We start from the raw sequence: 18343 nt of genomic DNA, 5'->3' as shown, positions 1-18343 counted from the left end.
AGACAGAGAGACAGAGACAGAGACAGAGACAGAGACAGAGACACAGAGACAGAGAAAAAAGCATTAATTGGTAGATTAAAGAGTAAGTCATTTTTATAATAACTGTGTCTTTCATATTTTTTAACATAGATGTGAAAATACCAGATAAGAACAACTTGGCTGGAGAATCTTTACAAATTGCAAGCCGTTCATACTCCTCTGACACATTATAGCCACAAACATAATCAATACATATTTAAACATTTAATGAAAAATGAATTTATGCCACATAGCCAAATTTATCGGTGTTTGCAGCTTCAATCTTTCTAAACTCTTCAGCTTAAAAATGCTGAAAGGACAGAAAAAAATCTGAAATTAATTCAGGCTGATGAAGAAGAATCTCACATAGGACATTAAGTTGCTTAAATGTTACTGAGCATAAAATGCCGTGATAAAGTGGCATCTTGCTGTGTCTCTATTACATCTTCAGCACTAAAATTAATTTATGATCAGTCGTCAATTCATTTACATGTCAATTTATGCTAAATCCTTCCTTGCTGATAAATGCTTATCCTTAGATCCATTAGGCTGGAGTAAAGTCTGTGCTCTATAATATGACCCTGCTAATTGTTGCATTAGCATTTTTATGAGCTACAAAAACTTATGGCCCCCCATTTTTTGAGCCAATATTTAATCCACTGCTTGTTTAACTACTTGCAAAGTCAAATCTCTGCTATAATTGTCTTTGGTCGAATTAGTCAAATATTGACCTTTTCTAGACGTAGAAAAAAAAATAGAAAAATGTGTAGAAATACTTTTGATGCTCCCGAGATTTGGATGAACATCAAGTCTACCCCTTCTTCATGTGGTGTGTGTGTGTGTCTGTGTGTGTGTGTGTGTGTGTGTGCATGTATGTAATATGTAAGAAAAAAGGGAATAATTAGAAAACATTTCCTTGGGTTACATAACATCTATTAACTTGATTTACTCAGACAAAAATTATATATATATCCTTTAATCTGTCAAGTTTTGGCATACAATTCACCTAGAGCTGATGAAGTAGCCTGAAGCAATAAATTTGTCACCCATAGCATTGAGAAAAATGCACATTCATACTAAACTTATTTTATTTTTCAAAAATTGTTTTTGCAGCAGAGGAAGAACCTCAGGTGAAAATTTTTAATGACAAACTTTCTAAATACCTGTGTAGTAAGTTAAAATAAAAGAGATGGTCAAGTGGTATGATCCTGTGAATGAGCTTCAAAAAAAATTTAAACAGTCCAGAAACAAGTAAAGAGAAAGTTCCAGGATTTCATTTTATTTACCATGTACATGTGAGTTCTAACACTCAAGGCATAAATTCTACCTCACTTCTCGCCATCACTATTGGCCTCAGTTCTATCACCACGGCAGTTAGAATCTCAAGTAAACGTTCCTCATGTCACTCTTTTCCATACCTTTCCCACTCTACCTTCTGAAACTTAATGTTTCAGGGCATTATCATTAAAGTCTGAAGGTACTTAGTCCTGTCTTCCACCATGGGAGTTAGGGAAAATACAATGCTGAACCCTGTCTCTCTCCTACCCTACTCTGGAAGGTTGGTACTTAGGCAGAATTCTCACTAGCTTATTTCTTTTATATGTGTGTGTGTGTGTGTGTGTGTGTGTGTGTGTGTGTGTGTGTGTGTGTGTGTTTGTGTGTGTGTGTGTGTGTGTGTGTGTGTGTATATATATATATATATATTTTATTCAGATTACAACTCATTTGTAATCCCATCACTTGTTTCCACCTATTTCTCTATCCATCCTACAGCCACCCTATTCCCCTCCCCGAGGTCTATGTGGAAGGGGAATCTCCTCCCCCACTATATGGTCATAAGCTATCAAGTCTCATCTTGGTAGCCTGCTTATTCTTTTTTTTGAGTGCCACCAGGGCTCTCCAGCAAGGGGAGTTCATCAAATATAAGGCACCAGAGTTAATTTCAGAGTTGGTCCCTGCTCTCTACCCAACTGTGGAGAATGTGCTGTTCATTGGCTAGATCAGAGTAGGGGTTCAATGTTTACTACTTGTATTGTCCTTGGTTAGTGTGATAGTTTGAGCCAATACCCCTGGGCCCTGATCTACCCATTACAATGTTATTCTTATAGGCTTCTAAGATCCTTTGGAACATTCTATTTCCCTATCTCTTATAATTGTCTTACATGGAGAGTCCCAGTGGGATGTCCTCACATCTGTCTCAGTCTCCTGGTAAGTAAGGACTTTCCTCGGACATGCCTTTTGGGCTAGTGCCCAATTATAAGTGATTATATACCATGTGATTCTTTCTGCTTCTATGTTAACTCACTCAGTATATTCATTTCTAATTCTCTCCATTTATCCACAAATTTTGGGATTTTCTTTTTCTTTTTTTTAATAGCTGAATAGTATTCCATAGTGTGAATGTACCAAAGTTTCTTTTTCCATTCTTCAACTGAGGTACCATTTTGTTGTTTCTAGGTTCTGGCTGTTACGAATAAGGCTGCTATGAACATGCTTGAGCACATGTCCCTGTTGTGTGGTGGAGCATTTTCTGGGTATATGCCAAGGAGTGGAATAGCGGGGTCTTGCGGAAGTACTATTCCCAACATCAGACACAGTAAAATGACAAAAGACTAGCTTATTTCTGAACAGGGAAATGTTCAATGTTTATATTCCAACCCACAATAAGATGTTCACTGAAGCATTAAGCCTATCATTGGGCTTTGTGCTGATCACATAGATGTTCTTGATAACTTAAAAGCACAGACTACCAAAAATATGACAAAAATGATAATTTCTTTAAAAATGCTGACAGCTAAATTTCAACAGTCCACTGAACCTGAATATAGAAAAATAAATGTTGCACCTAAAAACTCCTATCATGATCTTGACCAAGTAAGTAGACAATAAGGATTAATGTGTTCATATATTTTATATGTTTTTTTAGAAATATATATTTATCAATATGTATATACATAAAGAAGAAAAAGCCTCATGCTAGGTAACAAACTAGTCATCATTTTCATATTAAATATGGTTAGTCCAGAGATAAATGTCATGCATTTTCATAACAGGGATTATAGTCACTGTCACTATCATAAGATTGATTTTTGTATGTAAATATATATATATATATATATATATATATATATATATATAATCAAGGTAGATGAAGTTGCATGATTTAAATCACCTGTGACTTGCTGTCTTTACCTATAAAATTAGGGCATGAGCAATCATAGTATATCTGCACAAGTTCCAGAAACTAAGTTCTTAGACTTTGAAATTTCACTGCTGCATTCTTTTTCTCCTTCCCCTTTGTAATTCTCCCCTTCTTCTGAGACTTCTTTCTCTCTCTCCCTTATCTTTCCTTCCCTTCCTTTTGTTTATTTCTTTGTTTCCTTGCTACTCTTTTAAAATATGAAAAATCAGTCTGGGTGTGGTAGTGCAGAGTTTTAATTAACAGACTGTAGAAGTCATCCTGGTCTGTATAGTGAGTTCCAAGACAGCAGGGCTACATAGTAAAAACTTGTCTCAAAAAGAAAACACAAAAAACAATAAATAAATGGGGCTAAAAGATAATTCTTCCATCTCTGAGCTATCCAAAACCAGACACCACTGAACATAAAAGAATGTTTTGTATTTATTAGGGTGCTACTCTTCTTCTTCTTCTTCTTCTTCTTCTTCTTCTTCTTCTTCTTCTTCTTCTTCTTCTTCTTCTTCTTCTCCTCCTTCTTCTTTTCTTCTTCTTTTCTTGTTCTTGTTCTTCTTGTTCTTTTTCTTCATCATCATCATCATCATCATCATCATTATCATTATTATTAAATCTAAATTCCTAATCTAGTGATAGAAGTAAGGACACAGAATAAATGTTTGTTTTGGCAATAATTATATAAAGCAATAGGTTTGTCAATGCATACTTTTTGTTACTAAGGTCATCAGATATGGGGCCATTGATACTTTCTTCTCCTGACTTTTTCCTTAAATGAATGTTTGTTTTAGAATTTAAGGATCCACAGCTTTTTCACTTGTTTTGAGTATATTCTGAGTTAATGTACTTCTTTACAAAGCAGAATTTCTAGAATATTTTTGTTTGTGTTTTTATGTATAGTTGTTTTGCCTGAATACATGCACGTATACTATATGGATGTAGTGCCTGCAAAGAACAGAGGGGGCATATGATTAATGTATACAGGTAACTCCTGGAATATCCCCAAAATTAATGTACATTTGACCTTCAGCCCATGCACCCTTTCTGCTACCTCAGGAATAAATCTACATGTGTATATTTCCAATATATATGTCACATATTCTTTCTGTATTTACTCATTTGTTTTATACATTCACTTAAATTAATGCACTCAAATTGTCCATTTACATGTCTATGCACTCATTCTTACTAGGTTTCAGACCCAGAACAAGCAGCTGAAGTGCCTATTTAACATATCAAAGCAGGCCTGGCCTTCAGATTCTCCCAGCATCCCTTAGTCCCAACCTGTTACAGGCTATGGCTGTCCTGGCCTGCCCTCTACTCTGAACATTCCAACTTTCTCCCAGAGTTTCTTCCCTCTATAATCCAGAAGGGTCTTCCCTGACCCCCACCTTCTGCATTACTCTGTCCCTGCAAACCTGTACCTGCCTACTTGTCTGCCTGGCAATTGCCCTGGAACCTGTGAGCCTGCCCTAGAGTTGTTCCCAATAAACCTGTCTTATTCTTTCTTTCTTTCTTTCTTTCTTTCTTTCTTTCTTTCTTTCTTTCTTTCTTCCTTCCTTCCTTCCTTTCTTTCTTCTAATTCAGCTTGAATTGGCTTATTTTTTTAGGCAGAGAAAGCTTATTAACCCCCTCTCAATATATTCATTTATACTCCTGTGCACACATACTATCTACATGGCTCATTTACTCCCTATAGATACTCATAATCTATTTTATATATACACACATTTCTTGCTCTCAGACTCAATACATTAAGTACATTCTACTGTGTTCATATACAAACTTTGTAATAAACACACACAGACACAGACACAGACACACACACACACACACACACACACACACACACACACACAGGAGTCCACTAGAACAGTGGTTCTCAACTTGTGGATCTTGACCCCTTTGAGAGTCAAATGACCCATTCACATGGGTCACCTAAGGCCATAGAAAACACACAGATTTACATTACAGTTCATAACAGTAGCAAAATTACAGTTATAAAATAGCAGTGAAAATAATTTGATTGTTGGGGAGGGTCACCACAACATGAGGGACTGTATTCAAGCATCTTAGCATTAGAAAGGTTGAGAACTACTTGAGATCTAGAAGGCCAATTAAACCTTTTATTAAACATTTTCCTCTGAGTTACTGGTGGAAAGGAAAGAGAAAACAAAAGTTCTTATTTAGCTACTGTAGTGAAAGGTACAGCATTACTAAGGATATGTATTTTCATGGGATACATTTACTATAGAGGAATACATCCCTAAGTAGCTTTCATGAAAAGTTCATTTTGCTAGGGAACCAAGTCTATGTGGCAACAATTAAGCAGTGAATTCAAGTATCAGAAGAAACCTTTTTTTTTTCAATTAATTCTGTCTTTGTGATAATAAACATGGAAATGGCTCCAAGAGAAATGCAGATTGCATGGCCACCATTACATAAGACACCCTAACTAGCAGTTGAGCATGTAAATGGGTAAAACAGATTCTGCTAACTTAGAGACATAGATAATTGTCTCTGGGATTATAATATTTAGTAAAGGCAGCTGTAGCTGACTTTTACCATTATTCTTGAAACACCCATTGCATTCTTAATAGGAAACAGTTTGATATTACTAGTGAAATATGCAAAGATATTCAGAATTTTGCCCTAAAGTAGATTATGCTAGAAATTCAGGCAAAGAGGCTTAACATAATAGTGTACTAATAAGTCATCTCTCACAGAATGCAAAAGTTTTAACTTTTGCTCTGTCACCTTCAGTTGGATCTGTTTCCAATCCTAGCAATATATGTGTAGTTTTAAAATCTTAATTAGCTTGATAAGAAGCTCAGCCTCAAGGCAAGAAAAAAAAACCTGAAAATTAGATTCACACCTCAAATGCTGAGAATTACAAAAAAGAAGGCAAACGATCTGAGGTGCCCTCTGTCCTATCATATGCCAGGGCCAGCAGTGCTTGTAGACACTTTCAGGCAGCCCCAGTTCTGTAGAGAGTAAGAAGTTCTGGGAGTACAAACAGAGTGGGAATGAGGGAAACTGGGATAAAAAGCACTCTAGGATGAAAGGAACTATCCCAGTGAACATAGGTACAGGTTGTCTGAGAGGACCCAACATAATGCAGAAATCTGATGTAGGCTCACAGTAGCTATGTCCTCATTGCCCAGTAAGGGGCTCGTTTATGTATCAAGGGGTAGACAAGTAAACTGAAGTTTGACTCTTGCTACTTTCATTGTGTGTACAGGGATTTCAATAGGACAATTTAAAATAATTGGAAATAGGCTTTTTCTTAGTTCTAGAGTCCTCATAGGCAAGTACCAACTGGAGTCTTAGCTTAGGGAACAAGGAAAAAAATAGGAAGTCTAAGCAATAAACAGGCAAAATAATTGCACTTCTTGGCACAGGAGTGGTGATTATATTCAGCAATATGAAATGCATAAATGTATTGCTTATCTCACTAGGCATGTTTCCATTCCAAAAATATAATACCATGTGAAAGCTAAAAGAGCCTCATTCTGAAGCCTTGCTTATTTTCATCAGTGAATGATGGTACAGGGTGAAATATCAAGAAGCACTTTAAGATCGCATTCACTTTGTATGTCACTCTCGATATACAAATTATATCATTTCTAAAAGTAAAGGGTTTTTTATGTAATAGACTTGGTTCCCTAGCAGAGTGAACTTTTCATGAAAGCCTGATATATAATTGAGTTTTCTTTCATGTCTTTAAAGCTTTTTAAAATTCATGAATTTCCTTATCATTTTTAGCAGCAAAGCAAAAGTATCTCTAAATCCTTTTTGAATTTGGTGTTTAACATTAACATATTTAAAGTGTTACAAAAATAGACAGAGTGGAATAAGTCTTACATAAGGAACCATTTGATTTGTGATGCATTTTTGTGTTGCAAACAGGTTACTTATTCCCGTTCTTACCTGTCACAGAGCTGTCTAGATTGTCCATACTGGATCCAGGTGTCTGGTCTAGTGCTCTTAGGGGCCTGGGGATTTCTAAGGGTTCCTCTTCATCGTCAGCATCCTCATCTGGAACATCTGTTTCCAAATCAGAAATCAAGGCTCCGGACACATAACCTAACGGTGGAACTGGGGGCTGTGGAGGTGGAGTATTGCTTTGAATGTGCCTGGAATCCAGGTGGAAAGAAATGAAAGACAAAAAGCAATTCATTAACATTCAACGAAGTTGTAACTTGTGTTAAACGGCATGTTCTGGTAGCTGGCATTGTCTTCCATTTTTCTCAGTCACAGCACTTTCTTCTGTTTCAGCAGAGACACTGATACGGATACACACCTTACCGAATAGCAACCACTTAAATTACAAAAGAGCTTGTTTTGATATTTATAAGGTGATAGAGAGGAAAATAGATATCAGGAATTTTTGTGTCGACAAGTTCTTAAAAAGAGACTATGAATATTTGTCATAAATCAGTGTTACCTTTGGGACTTTAACAATAGCTACTGGATTTCCAGGTTAGTGTTGAAATTCATCTCACTTGTTTTAACCTATACAGCTTGTTTGAAGATAGTTTGTCAGGTAAGAGCCTTATTGGCCCAGCCTTGCCTCTGGCACACTTCCTGCCCCTTGAGGATTGTTTTTTGGTGTGATTCCCATCACATTAGGCTGAACAGCTGTTTCATTATCACAGTGTAGATTAGACACAAATACTTTGTGCTCTAGGTAATTGCTATATATCTCACCATCAAAGTCTTAAGGGATTGAATTTGGGACGTAAGGTGTGTTCAATAACCTCTTTTTAATGGGTAATGAAGTCTAATCTAAACTTTATAAAATTAACAGAACATTCATGGTCATTCTTTTCTTAGAAACTATTTAAGAAAAGCTGGAATAACTTGGTTCATATTTTGTGGCTAACACAGTGTAGAGATGGACCCTGGGTTCCAGTTGATTTGCTGTGAAACTATTAAATAAGTCCTTGTAACCTATAAAATGATCAATGGAAGTAATTCACGGCTGTATGTTACTATACACAAAAAGTGAATGTGCCTCATGTCTGAGCTTTCTATGGACTCAAAAGGCCTTCTCCCATGTAAAAATCATTGTGCATAATTACAATGCAATTTTGCCATTGCCTTTTTAAAAAAAAATTAAAGGGTTATATCTGTTCTCATTTGTAATCTTTTGATAAAATTTTTCATTTTCTAAGGGTGAGCCCCAGTATTGTTAGCTCTGGACACCACATCAAGGAGGCCAGATCCAATTTTTAATGATATTGGGCAGGTATTTGAGGCAGCCTGCAATTCCCTGCATTCACTACAGCCCACTGACTTATAGTGAGGAAGGAAGAGCAAGTGTTACTAAACCCTCCTAGAGTGGATATTGAGCTTAGACAAGGCCACTTTGCTATATATTTGGTACCTCACTCATTAGTAAATTGGGGCGAGAGGGAGCTACAGGATGGATAAGACACTATCAAGCAGTATTACACCTGTGGTTCATCTCACTACAACTGTAGAGATTTAGAAGTGGGTGCCATGGGAAGAGGACAGACAGACCAATGCTATAATCCTACATAATTTTTGGCATGTCTTTGGTTTTTTTGTTTGTTTGTTTGTTTGCTTTAGGTTTTTCGAGACAGGGTTTCTCTGTGTCCTGGCTTTCCTGGACTTGCTTTTATAGATCAGGCAGTCCTCGAACTCACAAAGGTCCACCTGCCTCTGCCTCCAATTGCTGGGATTAAAGGCAGTCACCACCACCGCATGGTTTTTGGCATGTCTTGATAGGAAAAAAATGACAAAGCATAGAAAAATGTACTACTTCATTTAAGCAAAATGAGAAGTTGTCTGAAATGTGAGCTGGATGTATGTAGGATTTGTAACTGTCTTCTAATAACAGGAAGTGCTCTGAACCTTTCTTCTGTCAGCACAGCTGGGGCCGTTATCTTCAGAGCTCTATGAGTGTGGTATGTAACCTGAAGTAAGAGACCCTATCAAACCACAGTAGCAAGCAAGGTACTTTTTAGATAAAAAATGAATTACTGCTCTCATATGCAAAATTAGCTATGGCATTCAGAATACTGATGGATCTATTCTATGGGTAAATAGGTAGAAGATATAGAAAGGACTTCTTCATGCACTCACACAATCAGGGAATACTTTTGGAGCAACTGTTAGAATAGGGTACTTTAAATGTGAAAAGGCATCAGTGACCAACTCAAGTCAATGTCCAACCTTTTCTAAACATTAAAAATTAGAATTGGACAGTTTGCTTAGAAACATGATGTGTGCAAACACTTAAATCTCAAAAAAAATCATGCAGCACAATAGAGAGCTTCACCTCAACTCAGAAAAGGGTAAGCATTCTTCTTTACCACCTGGAGGCGGCCCGTTCCCTTTGGTACAAGTGTCTGTTGACTTGGGAGTCTGGGCCTACCCAATGTTTCACAGAAAAAATCCCCATAGGGCTTTTACTCACGGTGTAGTAACTTCATCTTCCAGTGGGCTCCTACTGAGGTCAGTCATGATAGTTGTCCGCATCAATAGTCCAAAGGCAATCTCTTTAGCTCTGTGCCCATGTGATTCCTGGCTTAGTAATAGTTCCTGAACCTTGCTAATGTTGGGTAAACAGAGCTACCTGGGACTCCAATGGGAGAAAATGATATCTCTGCCTTTGGAACTCTTTAGAAGGTTGTTCTACACCTCTTGGTTTATTTTAATCTATAGTGTTTTATGAGAATGGTCTGTAACTTGGAGTGTAAAGAAGCCAGTGAATTCTTAAAACTCTCTTAGTGTGCTCTAAAACTTCAGAATGATTTTTGGGGAAACTTTGATCATATACTTAATTGTCATTTAGGATATTGTTGGGAGGGTCCCTTCTATATTCATATAGAACCCAAGTAATAGCATCACTATCATTTTCCACATCAGGGAACAAAGGATATAAAAGACATACACATTTCCCCAGGTCACACATCTAGTAAGACAAATCCATTGTGGGTCTAGCCTTGGCTATCTTCATTGGCACCACTACCAAACAATCAGAATCCACTTGGAGGTAGGGTCTAAGTATTATTGTACGTTAAAATTTTCTAGGTGATTCGAATATGAATCAGGTATGCGTTTGAACTATAAGTGACAAGACTGCATGACTTAATGAGTCAACAGAAAAAAAATCTCAAGTCTCCTTATACAATTTTTTTAAAATTTAGTCATATTTTGTACAAAGCAGCTTCATGCAAAACAATATTGTTTGAGAGTAAGCCTGCTTGACTACTGAGAGTAAATCTGCTCATTGTGAAAAATAAAAATGGTCTTTTGTTTTCTTGGCAAAGAACATGTTTGTGACAGCATGGATGCTGTTCCTAATCTAGGTATCTTCTTAAATATATACTTAGGTGTATTTTTAAAATAAGTAGCTCATAAACACAGAAAATAACTATTTCACTATGAGTATAGCTCAGTAAGTAGAGCTATCCAAAAATGGAAAGTCTTTCATCTAACTTTCAAGTGTGATGTAAATCAATAGAAGATACTTTTTGATAGATCATTTATACTGACATGTAAGCCAGTATTGCAGAAATACAAAATTGTCCAAAAATCATGAGGCCTGCTCCTATTTCTATTTCTGCCACATTTTCACACAGCACCTGACAGACTTCCATCTGTGATTTATGAATTTGCAGTTTTATTTTTAAAAATTGTAATGTGCTTTGGGGATTTCTGATGAAGCATTTACTGTTTTTATTTTCCTTGTTTTCTGATCCTCTTAATTCAGCCCAGACAGGGTCTTTTAATGACTGACACTGACCAGAATAATTTCCGGGAGCATGCATTTACATATTCACAACCACATACAGAATTAAATCACAGGCACTTTGAGGAATTTGAAAGGAGTCTTTTATTGTGGCATTAAAAGTGAGTTCAAGGATAAACTAAATGAATCTGGTCTGTAAATGAGAAAACATTCTGGTGCCGCCAAGAGCACTTCAGCCTGAATCCCTGCTCCGTTCACTTCTCTAACTAGCTGTGTGATGTTGGTTAGTATACGTAAATTTCTGTCTCCAGTTTCTTTATGAAGACGATTAACACATATTCAAAAATAATTTTTATCCCACCTACATAGATTTATGAGCATCTCTGCTTAATATACATGCAAAAAACATTTCCATATGTAGAAAGTATATGGGGCCTTTGGCTTACTGAAGATATTTACCATGTTTGTTTTGCTATATCAAACTGATAGGCCCTTGTTAACTCATCCAAGTGAGCTTGCAGCATGGGTTGCATCTCTTCCCGTGGGGACGGAGTAAGAGTGGCAGTGGACTGCTGTCCAAAGGAGATAGCAGGTGAAGAGGCCACACCACGAACAGGAGGCGTTGGGACTCTATCTTCATCTTCTTCTAGCTCATCTTCCATACCCTGGTGCAAGTATGTTTGCACCGGCAATGGTGGGCACCAGCTATCACTGTCATAGCTGAAAATAAATAAGGAAAAATGTTCACTGATGCACACACATGAATGCATAATTATACTGGCAATAGTAGCAACCAAACCATACCTTAAAAGGGTTTGTCTTTCTTACCAAATTATTGATGCTATCATAGGAAGTCACCTGACTGATCTGAGTTCTTGTTTCTAATTATATCTATTATCTCAAAATAGCTCAGTTTATTCTAAAAAGACCTTATGCTAATTGTTACCACAGTTACAAAAAGCAATAATTTTCCACCAAAGGTAAACATGTTGAAACACCAAATTGATAAAAACAATTAATGAAGTTAATGCTTGGAAATCTATCCATTCCATTCTTTTGTGCATTCCTGTGCACAGAATATGCCAGTAATGCTGATAGATCATGTAACATATACATAGGAAGTTTATTCTTTTTCTAGACCTATGCCAATCTATTATGCCATATAATATACATGTCATCAATACTTGGTGATTAATAGCCTTTTAATTTTTTTACGTTTATCAGTGAAAATACATAGCATGCTTATCTCAACATATAAACAGAAGCGCCAAGTATCTTAAAAGAAAAGTGATTATCAGTTTCAGTAAAATTATTTCACATAAAATCTCCCATTTTAGATTAGATATTTTCAGTTTATGACATTTACTCTGAAGATTTAGATAGCATATCACAACAATTTTTATACAGGATTATGGATCAAGAGTAGAGAATACTAGTACAGTAAATTCTAAATAACAGTTTTATTTTTACCATCTCCACAGTCCTAGTATTTCCAGCAACAATAAATCCTAGGATAGTTAAAAAAAAAAAAAAAGACTTTTCAAAGTTTGTGGTTTCTAAAAGGTTAAAGCAGCGATGATAGTTCAGATGGAAATGGGGCTCATGCAGCCATGCTTGCCCAGTGGGGGAGCTATGGCTGCCAGGAGACAGGAAGTTACTGTCTTTATTGATGTAACCACTGGGGAGTTATTGTACCCCAGTGGACAGAGTCACCCCACACCCACATGACAAACTTTGCTTAAACCCTATGGGCCACGAAGCAAAAAATCGAAGAGGAAGATATGTGACTAAGAACGGCCTCTCTAGGCTCATAGATTTGAATGCTTGGTCAGTATGAATGCAACTTTTAGGTGTGGCCTTATTGGAGGAAGTGTGTCACCGGAGGTGGGCTTTGGGGTTTGAGAAAGCACAAGCCAGGCCCAGCATCTCTCTTTTCCTCCTGCCTGATGATCTGAATGTAGAACTCTCGGCTACATCTCCAGCACCATGTCTGCCTGTATGCTTCCTTGCTTCCCACCATGCACTGTAAGCTAGCCCCAGTTGCATGTTTTCCTTCGTAAGTGTTGCTGGGGTCCTACCTAGTGTCTCTTCAAAGCAATAGGGCTTTGACTAACAAAACATGGAAGTGGGGTGGAGACTCGGTAAGAGGAAGGCGGTCGGGACATAAGATTGGATGGGGAGAGGACTCTGTATAGTAGAATCGGCTGACGTGAGGAACCAGCAACAGAGACCGCTGTGGGAATGGACACTTGGATATCTCAGTTTGAGGACTGGCAAGGCTCTGTTGGCCAATAGCAATGGGAAGATATTAAGTTACATAGTTGCAAACCCAGAGGTAGGCACTGAAGAACTGTTTCCAAAAGATAAAGAGAGAAAGATATTGGCCATAAGTGAGGAGAGGAAAGAAAATGTCAGTTATACAGGAGCTCATCATGTCTAGGGAACTTAGAACAGTGCCATCTCTACCTGCCCACTCTCCTTGGCTCTCTAAAATCATATTTCCACAAACCAGATAGTCTCAATGCAAAGTTAGTTTTCCCTTTGGCCTTTGTGTTGTTCATTCCAAGGTCACTCACTCTTGCCTTGCTGAGGCTATACGTCAATGCCCTCATGCTTCTTTGAGCTTAAAGCTGAAAAAATACTGCTTTAGAAGCCCTGCACAATTTGGAAGGGGAAGAGTGTCCATAAGTGTCTTTTATGCCATTGTGGGCAGCAGACACAGTTCAGTGTGTTACAAATAACAACTTATCTCTATAAAAAAAAGTCATGGGCTGAATCTGTACTCCTATTTGCTAATGTTATATTGTGTGCTAATCCGTGTTGAAAAAATACATTTTTCTAATAGATTGTCATTTTAATACCTTTTATGGAGATCACTGATTTCATTTGAAGAGTTCTATTACTTTAAAATCTGTAACCAGCTCCCCTTGTTGCTTTTAATGCCTTAAGGCTTTCAAATCCAATCAATCTTGCTGACTATTTATGAAGACATTAGAACAGTATAAGAGAGCCATTTGCTTCTCTTCATTCAATTATGTTCATTTAACATAGCTAAGCTTAGGTATGTTTTCTACACAGAGTTTATATTTTGTCAGCAAGAATTTCACACTTAAACTAAATGCCTTTGTTTGCTTTTTTCTTTACATTTTTATCCTGGTGCACTTGGTTAGAGAAACAGACTTATTTCAAATAAACTTTATCCTTTGAGGCTCTCTATGTTAAACTTACAAATCTTCAAGTTAAATTCGGAATCATGTATCTTTTGTAAACCTTATTGACAAAGCTAACCAGTCCTGGAATATTACACTACAGAATTGGTTCTGGAAATCTTGCTGAAAGTTAATTTGAAAATGGATTTTAGATTTCCAACATTGATTCTTTTACTCTTTCAGTTTAATATTGAGCTTTTCATATGTTTGTCATTTCCTCAAGCAGATTTAGCCCCCTTATAGTTGGCCAAAGAAATATTTAGTGACATGCAAAGAGCTTCACTGAGGAAAATGCTTAAGTTTCTTTGCTTGCTTTTCTTATTTGATTTTAAGTAACACATTATTAAGTTAAAAAATATATTTAGAACCTAAATAAAATAATTACCAGCTCTCATTATAGAATGCACTTACTGTTAGCCTTTATCAATAGTTAATGTCAGGTTTACTCATAAAAGTTTGTTAATAAAGAAACTTATACTACATACAATTCTGCTATAAGAAAAATGTGTTATTTAACAACTCAGTTATGTTATATAAACATGCTTTTATTTTAAATCCATGTATTGTTTATGAAGCCTAATATGGGATATGAAGCTGCTATAGTTTGTCCACAGCTGATAATTGCCTTATGAGAAGTGTGGTTTTTGCCTATTGGAATTAATGGAACTCTGAGAACTCTGGTTAAGTATAAATATGAGAGCCCAGACAAAGAAATGGGCACAGAGGAAGAAGGCTGTTTGTTTGTCCTCCTGTGTGTGCCCTTTGCTGTTGCTTGACTGCTAGATATCCTGATGATTAAGATTGGAATTTCCCCAAAGATCCCAACAACCATAACCAGTGGGAACTAATCCTACTGAGATCTATATCACACTTTCCTTCTAAGCTACTTTCTCTCCTATCTATGGTTGGGGGTTGGATTGTAGATAGAGGCTTAAGGAACCTCCCAAAAATAGAGTTAAAACACAGCACTTACAGTTGTATTTTTGGTATTTACAATGGCTTGTTGTCAAAGATATTATAGTTTTACATGAAATATTATATATATGTACAAGTAATAATAACTCATTAGTAGCAATAGTATTCCTACTTGATGAATAACAATTAATCAAAAATTTAATTGATATATAAATTTCAAATAAAACCCAAGTAACACAAGAGAAAGAAGGATGTGCTATATGTATTATTTGCAATGATAAAAAGAAAAGGATTTAGAATAAATTATTATTGATTCACTTTCTGTTATTCAACTGATCCTGGGCTGAGGAGATAGTATTTGAAAATTTTGATATTATGAAAACAAGTATATATTATATAAATAAATTGCATAGTGTGCTGTTACTTTACAAATTTTATTAGCCTTTCATTAATGTAAGGTGGGTGTTGTTATGAATAGTCCTCTATATTCTCTGCAAAGGTAACTGAAACTACAGTGAATAAACATTATGACCCATCTAGAACAGGGAAGGCTGAAAAGGGTGCTAATAGGAAAAAATAAAAAGAGAAAAAAAAATCCCAAGGACCTAAAGAATAATGAGAGGGAATAAAGGAAGCCAAGTCAGGATTAAGCTCAGATCACATTATTCAGTGACCTGCTCTGCTCATTGCCTCCCTGCTGTGGACCATATCTGGATCCACAGAGGGTTGAATAGTACAGCGACTGAGGAGAAGAGAAGCTAGTAAACAACTGTCCATTTTATATGCACAACTCTGTTTAATGGTTCCATTCACATTTTAGAGATAGGCATCTTATTTTAGCAATACAATTTGATGATTTTTTTGTAGTCACTTAAAGTCTACAAAAATATTCTCAATGAACAATTGAAGCTGTTCTGTCCAGCCTTTCCAAGGAAAGTCCTTATTCTGTGGCATTCTGATAGTGAAGTCTGTATGAGACATCCTATTATCTGTCTTTCCTGATGAGTAATGATCAAGATGACAGCAAATCAATGTTGTATGTGAACTAACTTATTAAAGGCCAGATACAAATACCAAATTACTAATAAAAATACAATAAAGTTCAACTCCAGCAAAAGCTTGCCAATCTCTAATTGCAAGAACAAAGCAAGGCATCTATTTAATTACTATTGAATTCTTCCAGACAGCCTATGACTCTAATAAATGTATTACAGTTAGAGCCAGGCCCTAATATATTTAACACATTGCCTTTTTTTCATACTGGAGAAGAATATTAAGAAGGGGAAAAACATTTGCACCATAGCGATATGATTGAATTAACATTCAAATGTCATTTCATTTGAACAATGATTGAATAACTTTTGGTATTTTGTACTGTGAAGGAAGAAAACAGCCCATGGAATGCTTAGTAGCAAACCCCAATGTCTATACTTTGAAGAAGCAATAAAAAAATTACAGTTAGAAATTAGGGGCTATATTTTCAACAGTATTGGTATTCTCAGTGAGGACTCTATTCTTCTCTGTCATGTCCACTGTCACTACCTTTGCTGGAACATTCCTAACATTATCCACCTAAACCAGTGTTCTTCTTGTCTACTCTGTCATCAGTAGGTAAAGAGCTGCCTCTTTACATACAAGGATTCACAGTTAACCCCAAAGCATCTTCTTAGTTGATCTTCCACATCTTGGATGCTTAAAAGTGAATTCTCTGCCACTAACACTTGCTCGGAGAAGGATAATCATTTTTCTCCAAAAGGGATATCAGTCACTTTAGGACAGGCCTCCCTCATGTTCAGGATTGATTGTCGAACATATATGGACACCACAGGTGTTGCTGCTGCCATGGTTTTGGTGTGTGTGTGTGTGTGTGTATTTGATTGCAGTTTGATATTTCTACTTCTTTTTGAGTGTGGTTTTTATTTTGCATTCTTGGTTTTCGAGGTTGTTGTTTTATTGTGTTTTTTATTTATTTAGAAAATTTAAATTTGTTTGGGGAGGGGGAGAGAGCATCATGAAGGAGTTGGATGCTGAGAAAAACATGATCAAATGTATTTAAAATTAAAAACTTGCTTTATTTTTTTAAATTTTTTTCTCCTTTATTAATTTATTCTTGTTACATCTCAATGGTTATCCCATGCCTTGTATCCTCCCATTCTTCCCTCCCTCCCATTTTCCCCTTATTCCCCTCCCCTATGACTGTTCCTGAGGGGGATTCCCTCCCCCTGTATATGTTCATAGGGTATCAAGTCTCTTCTTGGTAACCTGCTGTCCTTCCTCTGAGTGCCACCAGGTCTCCCCCTTCAGGGGACATGGTCAAAGGTGAGACACCAGAGTATGTGAGAAAGTAATATCCCATTCTCCACTCTACTATGGAGAGAGAGCATCTTGAAGGAGTTGGATGCTGAGAAAAACATGATCAAAATGTATTTAAAATTAAAAACTTGCTTTATTTTATTTTTTAAATTTTTTCTCCTTTATTAAAAACTTGCTTTAAATAATAAAGAAACAAAATATAATGAAAAAGTCAAGATTGGCCAGTTCCATTCAGTATGTACCAGTTGGTGACAGATGCAATTACACATTTAAAATGCAATCTAGGGATCACCTGGACAGAGAGACAAGTTCAGAAAATGATGGGAAACAGAACACAGGAGAAAAGTTATAACTAGAATAGGATTCAAGGAAAGCTAATAGTGATCTTTGTTTTTCCTTTGATCAAAGAAAGATTTCCCTATTAAATTATCAAGTCCCATCACTGGCTATTTTTCACTGTAGTTCTTATTAACACCCTACTCTAGTACTTAGATCCTCCAGGTTGAATACTTTCATCAGGTTCTTCATTATTAACTTTGATGCTGGGCATAGAATCTGAGAGCCAACCAAATTTGACTACTATCATTTATGGATAAATGATTCCAGGTTCCCTTTTAGACTCCACTGATATAAGTCTTCCCCTTGCTTATGGGCTTACCTAGTATTATTTTATATACATTGTTCAACATATATGAATTGTTATGCAAAATGATGTTTCTTTCTCTCTCTTGTGTGTATGTGAGAGGTGGGAGGGAGAAGGAAAGAGAGGAGAACATGTCATGTGTACCTTGATGTAGGTTGTGTGTTAGGACTATAATTACATATTTCTTATTACTGTATCAGATCTCTCCTATAAATGTTGTTTTGGCATCAATAGAATAACAACTAGTTTTTATAGTAGTAGTAGAGTACTTCTGAGACAGGATCTCAAATATCCCAGGCTAGCATCAAACTGACTAAAGAGCTATGTAGCTG

At 36.4% G+C, this 18343-nt stretch overlaps 1 protein-coding gene and 1 long non-coding RNA gene across 21 annotated transcripts in view; one reads left to right on the top strand and one right to left on the bottom strand.

The window, feature by feature from the left end:
• Positions 1–18343, bottom strand: part of ROBO2 (roundabout guidance receptor 2) — a 1536637-nt gene that overhangs the window by 21213 nt on the left and 1497081 nt on the right. For all 20 annotated transcript variants that reach the window (XM_084801525.1, XM_084801512.1, XM_084801523.1 and 17 more), the window contains 2 exons: positions 11391–11651; positions 7139–7344 (listed from right to left, as the gene is read on the bottom strand). In XM_084801525.1, the coding sequence (XP_084657651.1) occupies positions 7139–7344; positions 11391–11651 (467 nt within the window). The remainder of the gene's footprint in view (positions 1–7138; positions 7345–11390; positions 11652–18343) is intronic.
• LOC311608902 overlaps positions 1005–18343 on the top strand; it is a 62444-nt gene continuing 45105 nt past the window's right edge. Inside the window, exon 1 of the long non-coding RNA XR_014783180.1 lies at positions 1005–1576. This is a non-coding gene — a long non-coding RNA (uncharacterized lncRNA). The remainder of the gene's footprint in view (positions 1577–18343) is intronic.

Source organism: Acomys minous (genome assembly GCF_964271855.1).
Source record: "Acomys minous genome assembly, chromosome: 11".
Lineage (NCBI taxonomy): Eukaryota > Metazoa > Chordata > Mammalia > Rodentia > Muridae > Acomys > Acomys minous.
Note: the sequence above shows the minus strand (reverse complement) of the source record. Positions and strands in the feature narration are given on the sequence as shown.